The 8228-nt window shown below is 45.6% G+C and overlaps 1 protein-coding gene across 1 annotated transcript in view; it reads right to left on the reverse strand.

Moving 5' to 3' along the window:
• Window positions 1-945: 945 nt before the first annotated feature.
• The window catches only part of LOC104499051 (fatty acid desaturase 1-like), a 9698-nt gene continuing 2415 nt past the window's right edge, over window positions 946-8228 (reverse strand). The window contains exons 2-12 of the mRNA XM_010142504.1: window positions 7459-7569; window positions 6803-7000; window positions 5773-5874; window positions 5461-5589; window positions 4159-4216; window positions 3693-3769; window positions 3142-3239; window positions 2668-2764; window positions 1661-1740; window positions 1338-1463; window positions 946-994 (exon numbers count right to left, since the gene is read on the reverse strand). Coding sequence (XP_010140806.1) covers window positions 946-994; window positions 1338-1463; window positions 1661-1740; window positions 2668-2764; window positions 3142-3239; window positions 3693-3769; window positions 4159-4216; window positions 5461-5589; window positions 5773-5874; window positions 6803-7000; window positions 7459-7569 — 1125 coding nt within the window. The remainder of the gene's footprint in view (window positions 995-1337; window positions 1464-1660; window positions 1741-2667; window positions 2765-3141; window positions 3240-3692; window positions 3770-4158; window positions 4217-5460; window positions 5590-5772; window positions 5875-6802; window positions 7001-7458; window positions 7570-8228) is intronic.

Here is an 8228-nt window from a genome sequence, read left to right on the forward strand (position 1 = left end):
TGCATTGGGCTTGCTATTGTTACCCCAAAAAAAGGCCGTTGTTGTTTCCAGCTTGTAACAAGTCTAAGTTGCTTCTCAATGGACTGCAGGTGGGTCATGTTGTTTGTGGTGGTATCTCACTCAAGGTCTTTCACATTTTCCTCCTTCAGGTGGTTTGAAAGTTGGGGCCTAGAATTCTTCTAGAGGAGAAGAACCACTTGTCTTCCACGTGGTCTTTGCTTTTACGGGCAAATGGCCACTGCAGCCTACCTACCTTCGTGGTTTTGGCTCAGTTAGGTGAATCCAGCACAATGCAGGTTCAGCCGATATGGCTCAACTGTCCCATAACGGACTATACTACAGGTGACAAGACAAGGGCCAATGGATTTAAACTGAAAGAGGGTAGATTTACATTAGATATAAGGAAGACATTCTTTACTAGGAGAGTGGTGAGACACTGGAACAGGTTGCCCAGACAGGTTGAGGATGTCTCATTCCTGGCAATGCTCAAGGTTATGTTGGACAGGGCTCTGAGCAACCTGATCAAGTGAAAGATGCCCCTGCCTGTGGCAGGAGGGTAGAACTAGACGATCTTTAAAGGTCCCTTCCAACACAAACTACTTTGACTTTATGAAGAACTTCCTTTCAAACCTTTTCCATAAGCAATGAGCTGGCACCTCCAATGAAGTCAACTGATGAAGCTGATTTATGAGCTACTTGACAGTTTGAAGGCCCAGTTCATCATGGCACTAAATGCTGAGTCTGAGAGCAGGAAAAATAGAGGTTCATGGTTTGGAAGAAGAAAAAAATGTATCTTCAACCCACTTTCCCACCCATTCTTACTGCAATTAGCATTGACCAGCTCCCGAGTTTCTATAGGAGAAGACACACACACTGATGGCCTGAGCTGACTCTTTGCAGCAGATGTCTGGTGAAGAGGTTCCCGTTGAGAGGTGCCAGTTTCTATCAGTGCAGATACGCTTCAAGCCAGTGGTCCCCAGAATCCTTCAGTGAACTGCAAGAACAGAAAGGTAAAAGTTGCTTAGGAGGAGACAATTTTTAACCTGGTGGGAAGCAAACGGTAGTTCAGATGTAAAAAGAAGTAAATTGGGAAAATGGATTAAAAACTGCACAGACATCTCAGCAAAGTCTGACTGCAGGGAATGAATTGAGAGGATTTAAGAAAGAGGAAATAATCTTTGAAACTTTGAACGTCTTTGAAAACCAGAAGTGCTTTTAGAAAAACCGAAATAAACTCTAGGTTTGAGCTCTCCATGGGTACTGGTTTGAAACGGTTGCCTATGTCCTGCCCTTGCGTGGTATGAGAGTGGAAAACTATCTTGTTAATTGATACTTACCGCAAAATATCGACAAAGGCTGTCGGCAAAGTCTTGCTTTTATACTCAATGCCATGCTTAACGCAAAGGGCTTTCACCAGAGGAGCTGCTTTCCAGTAGTTGTGTCGAGGCATGGTGGGGAAAAGGCTGCAGAATCAAATGAGACAGTTATTGTCAGAATTTCCTTCCGTCACCCTCGGTTCCCCCTGTTCAAAATATTTCCCTGCCCTCCCCCAGAAGGAGACCAGAGGGTCTCCTGAGATGGTTTCATGTGAGAGCACATGACCCTTCTCACTTTTCAGTGACCCATGCTATTCCCACTTTCTCCCCATAATCACACTCACTGGTGCTCGATTTGGAAGTTCAAGTGCCCAGTGAACCAGTCATTGAATGAAGATTGTTTCACGTTGCACGTTGCGTGGAGCTGGGAGGAAGGAAGACCAAAGAAATACAGGATTCAGCCTAGATTGTTCTGCAAGTCTGATGGTTGAACCTCAATAATCGTCACCCACCCGTGTCTAGAGTAAAAGGGAAGTTAGAGTGAGGGACTATAACCATCGTTGCCCTGAAGAATTAAACACAGCCTGGATTGAAATGGGTTGCTGGGATGTAGGTTAATTTAGCTAGACCTTTGCTCAGAAAGAAGACCTCCTTCGCCAGCATGCACACAGCCCCTACTGTGATTCTTTTCTTGCACTTGGATGGAAAGGAAAGATGCCCAACAGAGAAACAAAAGACATTCTTCTGTCCTCCTCCAACTAGTACAGGCGGAGTAGGATACAAAAGTATTTGTGTATGTTGGCTTCGTCTGACCTGATTCAGACACCTTTAGTGTGAAATCTCATCTGAGCAGGTTCTTCTGACCTGATTTAGATATTTATTGTAGAGCAAGATGAATCATGCTCTAGAAAGGGCTCTTTCTTGCCAATGAATGTAGCAAGTGTTGGGATGGAGACATCCAGATTTGCTCAGCTGAATACCAGGCTGGGGCTTTTCCCTTAATATAAGGAAAAATGCTTAGAACCCATAATGTGGGTGTATACTGCTGGAGGCAGCAGAGATGTGAGTGAAGATGAGTTTACGTATTCATTTTAATCAGACCTCAATTTTGTCAGCTCTATCTTATCTGCAGTTACCCTGTAACCCGCAGGGTAAAAAATGAAGGGATCCAGACGCACTTTGCTTCTCTTTAGCTGGCCTAAAAAGGAGATTGACTGTTACTCCATTAGTACTTTTTCATAATATGAAGGGAAAGGTGTTGTGGAAAACGTGTCAAAACCTTTCAGTGAAAAACACTGTCCTGTAAGTCAGAAGCACAGACCCACTCTTCCAGAAGGAAGGAGATTCTCACCTGAGTCGACACCCAGTCTTTGTTCTTATCGTAATCAATGTCCATTGGAATGTGATTCATCTGCGATACCCAAATAAACCAGGTACTCTCTAGGTACCTGGGCAGATAAACAGAAACATTTATATAGCTCTGATCCCATCCAAATTCACCATCAAAATACTTTTCTGAGACTCATCTTAAGTAGAAGAGCACTTCTAGGTAATTCAGGGTTTTCTATTCCATCTCTCTGCCTCCTAACCTGCGAAGTTTCTTTGGAGAACCGCTCCATTTGTAGTGGCAGATGTCCCTGAGCGTACACACACACACACCCCCCACCCCACCACCACCACCACCCCCCCAAGTTATGCTGTTTCTTCCTGACTATTTGTTTCTGAGAAAATTGCAGCGGGTATGACTAGATTTCATTCATCTCACTGAAGCTCAGTATCGTTTACAACTACAACTCGTGGGGACTCTGGGTGTGCTGGGTGTTACCTGGACAGCCAGTAGTAGACCATGAAATTGTTAAATCCCATTAAAGGAATATACATGAGACAGACTCGGATGTTGAAAGACACAACTAGTAACAGTTCCTGTAAAAAGAAAAATAAATAAAATTAAATTAAAATAAGCCTTTGTTGATGAACTCCCTCCACTTCCTCCTCTCCCCTTTACTTGAACTGCAGAATAGAAGATGTTCTTTCTGTGATGTCTTACTTATGAGAGGAAGCTCCACACCATCCCTCTGCCTCAAGTCAAGTGTGTCCCCAAAATCCTCCCACAACACTCATTTTATCATCAGTAACCAAAGACAAGCAAGCAGCCCTGTAATCACGCTCTGTCGAGGTTGGATAGTTTTCCATTAACTTTTATTCATCTGCCTCTTCGAAAAAAATTCTCCCCAAAGCTGTTGACTGTGTTTCTGCTGCAAGGCTAGAACCAGCCTTCTCTATCTTCAACCCTGCAATCCCCTGAGGTGAAGGGTGATACGGTCAGAGAGTGATGGTGGGTTTTAAAGTCTTCTAGGCAAGGCGAGTAGTGCTTACCAACCACTTCTTCCTCTTGATTGCAAAGTAGAGCGTAGACAGCTGGAAGAAGGGGATGAGTGCAAGCGGGGCCAGTACTGAAGGGAAGAAGGAAAACAGGGAGATTTGCAATTTCACTGCATCGTAAATCTTCTAGAATATTCTTCTATGAGAAGAAAGATTTGCCTTTCCAGTGGAATAAAAATTGCTGTCTCCTATTTACACTAACTTTCATGTGTCCATATAATCTCTCCCTCTTTTCATCTCACAACCTCTCACCTGGATCACCCCTCTGTAGTACCCGACATCGCATAACCTTAACAGAGACCTCAGGGGCAATTCCTCCTCACGTGAACATTCTTGAATGTGAAGAAGGTGAACGCTTTAACGTGAAGCTGAATCTTTAAACCCTTCTTTTGGGGAGGAGACGCAGTCATGATTTTGAGGTGCAGTTCCTCCAGCTCTGTGAGGAAGGGGGGATACTCACTGATGAAATACCTGTGCTGGTAATTGTAAGGCATGAACTTCTTCTTGTTTTTTCCGAGCTGAAAAATGAAAAGATATTGTAATGGGCCAGATGGAGACCTGAAACCCTTCACAAGGTATTTGTGAATTTCACCACCGTAGAGTGGTGAACAGCTGAGGCTGTTGGTGCTCTGGGAGGAACAGGTTGTTCACACAAAAACTAAGACAGGAAACTCGGGTGGGGAATGCAGGCTGTGTTTGCCGTGAAAGCTTCATCTGAACCTCTGTAGCAGAGGAGATAGGGTGCAAACTTCCCAATGTTTGGAGTGATAGAGGAGATAGTGGTCAGCAATGACCTCAGCATTTGGATGCTATCCTAAAATGACCATAAAATCCTTTCTGCAACATCAAGGTAGTAAACACTCTACAAAGACATATGTCTGTTTGGTCAAATACTTTGCCTTCGAGTACACGAAACAGCAAAGAGATGGAGTAAGTTTATTTCCTTAGAGTGAATTTTTTCACTGTTTGCGCAAAAAGATTCTTAACATCATCAAAGATGAGTTAGGTCATTTCATTTCCTACACTTCACTTCCACCCAACCCAATCTTCCACAGCCAGACCTCTCTAGATGCTGATGCTAGTATGAGACACCTTGCAGGACATCACGGACAAAAACCTTCCCAGCTGCAGCCAACAGTTTTCTGTGAGTGAGTATTTTGTATAAACAGGAGTCTGTGAGACAGCAGAGCTGGAATTTCCCACACACCTTGGAGAGCTGGAATTTCTTTGCTTATCGCAAGCTAAAGGATGGTGAGATGTTGCTTTAGGAGGCTGGTTATCTACCAAACAGGCCATTTAATCACCCCGTGAGTAAACAGAATTACCTGGAAAGGGGGAAAGAACGTTCTGTGCGTAGCAGCTACACTGGTCCTGAAGGCTTTAGGTGGCCAACAGCTCCCTCAGCCAAGAGGACACAGAGGGAACATCTGACTCGCTGTCTGCAGGATCACTAAGAACCTCTAACGCTAAGGCGAGTGGACTGACTCACTCTATGGGCTGCCTTCATGTGCTTGCCCTGCTCTTCTAGCAACGCAGAGAACTTGAGCACCTGTTTTAAGACTCTGCTTCTCAGGAGCTGGTGCCTAAGCATGATAATAACCAGTCAGTACACGAGACCTTGGAACGCTTTGGAAATCACCATGAGTTTACGAGGAAAGGCACAACCTGGGTTATGGTTATTCCTCACTCTATAGCTTTCTGTCTTTAACAGCTTCTATCCCAACGGCTCTTTGCTTCTCCAGACATCCCTCCCCATGCTCACCTCGATGGAGAGTGTCTTTCCCAAGCTGAAGAGGAGAGGATGCATGTTGAGGTCCGGGTCTTTGCGGAAGCAGTTGGGTTTGGCATGGTGCTGGTTGTGCAGGTGATTCCACCAGCTGGCTGGTAACCCCTGTGGGAAAAGTTGAAGAGCAGGGACTGAAGCATGAACAACATAGAGAATTGCACCACTGTTTATCCAATTATTATTGACATACACTTCCCTCACAGGTGATAGTGCTGAATTTCGGGACACTTCCATCCATTGCTTAGTCTAGGTTAGCCCTGGAGAATATTCCTACCATGAAGCAAATACCTTCAGAACATTTATCACAACGATCTGCAGAATTCGATTCCATTGAGGCTTCCTGAAGACAGAGCAGTGCCCCAGGTCATGCTGGAACCAGCTCATCTGGATCTGGAAGATAAAAGGATCAATGAGGAAACAGGATGATGTGCTGGTGCATTAATTTGCCGAGGGAGTCTCTGAGTCACAGTGCGAGTGGTTTGGGGAAGAACCACTACCTGCTGTCCTGCATGCTCAAGGCTGAGAACTTCCTTCCAGGCTGCTGTCCACTAAAGCTGCTTGCTACCAGATATTGATTTTATTGTAGCAGCTAAAGGAAAAGCAGCAAAGCACCATTACTGTTAATTTGACCGTGGCAGCATGGAAGTCTTTTGCTCCCCTCGCAAATACATAATTTCCAAGGAGCGAGCTAGAAAGAGTAGGAATTTCTGAATCCATAGCTTCACTGCATTTCATATTCCCATATTAAGCAAACAGAAGAGATTATTAAAAAGAAATTAATTACTTTGCACTCATTCCATGGATGTCTGAGCAAAGCTTTCTTCCTCCCCTCACCAGGATTTCTCCCACCTAAGGGCCACAAAGTCCTGCTTGCCAACTTCCCCACACTGACCCTGTGATTCAGGTTACTTATCCAGCAGAAAACTCTTCAGGGCTAGTGAGTGTAATTGGCTCATGAAGAACTCGACTGACACCAGAGCCATCAGACAACAAACAGAAGGAACATGGAGCCAGAAGTAGAGTTGAAAACGAAACGTTCCCTCTTCTGCTGGGGTAAGTGATTAGATCAGCTCATCGCATCTTCTGTCACTGCCAGCTTTGCCCCACCCCACCAGCCCTAGTGAGCAGCTCATCAGCAAAATGAGATTTGCTACAGGCAACAAAAACTGTGATGTGCTTTTTGCAGATAATGTGCTTGTTGTCTGCAGCCTAATAACAGGATCTGAGAGGCAGCGAAGCCATGATGGGTACAAATGTTTCTCAACCTCTCCATCTGCAAGAACGTGTCTGCAGTGTTGAACAGCTGTCAGCAGTTTACCTGAGCAATGGTGAAGAACACCATGCCAACCAGGAAGGGCACGAAGGATATCCCAAAGTACCAGACCACAAGCCAGGATGCAGCATCCAGTACCAGGAGGTGAAGGAAGATCAGGAAGAAGAAGATGTAATTTGGCCTCAGAAGTCCCATCTTCTCAACAGTGCAGCGCAGCTCACGGAAGTCCTCCAGAAGTGCTTTCTGTGGGTAAAGTGAGTATTCATGCACCAACCGCTTTGAAAACGAGTCACAGCAGACCCAGGAATCCTAAAACTGCCAGGAAGTCAGAGGAGAGATTCTGTCAGAGGGATCTCTGTGCAAAAATGAGCACGAGATCGACAGATCCTGCTCTTGCTTTGACTCAGGAAAACAAGTTGCTGACAGGCTCTGTCTGAGCATCCCGCCGAGACATCGCAGTGGGAAGAGCTGAACAGAATCTGGGCTCTGGGGTTCATTCCTCACACCCAAATGATGGAATTCGTGATTCCGGGACACTGCGTGTTTCCGTGCATGACGTCTACCAGCTGCCTCCCCACCACCCATCCTGGGGCGCAGCGTCGGGCATTCTTCAGACATTGTTCCTGCTAGTGCTCTGATTTTCCTTCTCCTCCCACACTGAACCCCAAGCCATCCCCACAGCCAGGTTCTAGGACACTCACTTCTTTGTTAGACTCAAAGCTGGGCTGATCTGGTGCCAGCTCCCCAATCAGCAGAGACTTCAAGTGTTTTTTCACCAGAGACTTATTGCTGTGAAATGCCACAAAGGCATCCTGGGAAACACAAAAGGAAGAGGGTGAGCAAGGTTATGTGGCTAAACACCAGATGCTCTCCTTTTTTGATGTCTTTGGTATAACACATAATCCAGTTTCCTCTGCCCATCTTTGCCCCTTTGGTGGCTCCGGTGGATCTCTGACATCAGCTGGAGCTTGGCCCAAGAAAGCTGGACAAGTTTCAAGAAACAAGATTTCATAAATGTACCTGGGCGAGGCTGGTAACAAACATGAAAGAGTTTGATGAAAAAGTCCTTGCAGAAGGAATCTCTTTCATCTGCTTGTTTCAGCACAGTCCTTCCCTAGAAGGCTCCAGCCAGCAGCCCTGCCCCGTGGATGGGACCCAGGAGCAGGAAAACACGTCGATGGGTGAGGTGTGGCTTTGCCATGCTTAGGATGGTGCTTCTAAACTCCTGACTCCATCACGCCAGGGACAGCGGAAATACCTGCTGAAGCTTCTTGAACAGCAGGACGAACTGGGTGTCTCTGACAGGTCCCTGGAAGTTCTCAGGCTGACGGATGTTTTTAGGGAACAGGGTAACACCAGTGACCAGTTTCAAAATCACAAATAAACTCTGCAATAATGGATGAAATTCTAGATAAATCAAAACTCTTCTTTTGCTCATGTCCTCAGTGAATTTTCCAGAAGGAAGGGAAAG

Source organism: Buceros rhinoceros, unplaced genomic scaffold (assembly GCF_000710305.1).
Source record: "Buceros rhinoceros silvestris isolate BGI_N320 unplaced genomic scaffold, ASM71030v1 scaffold28438, whole genome shotgun sequence".
NCBI classification, from domain to species: domain Eukaryota; kingdom Metazoa; phylum Chordata; class Aves; order Bucerotiformes; family Bucerotidae; genus Buceros; species Buceros rhinoceros.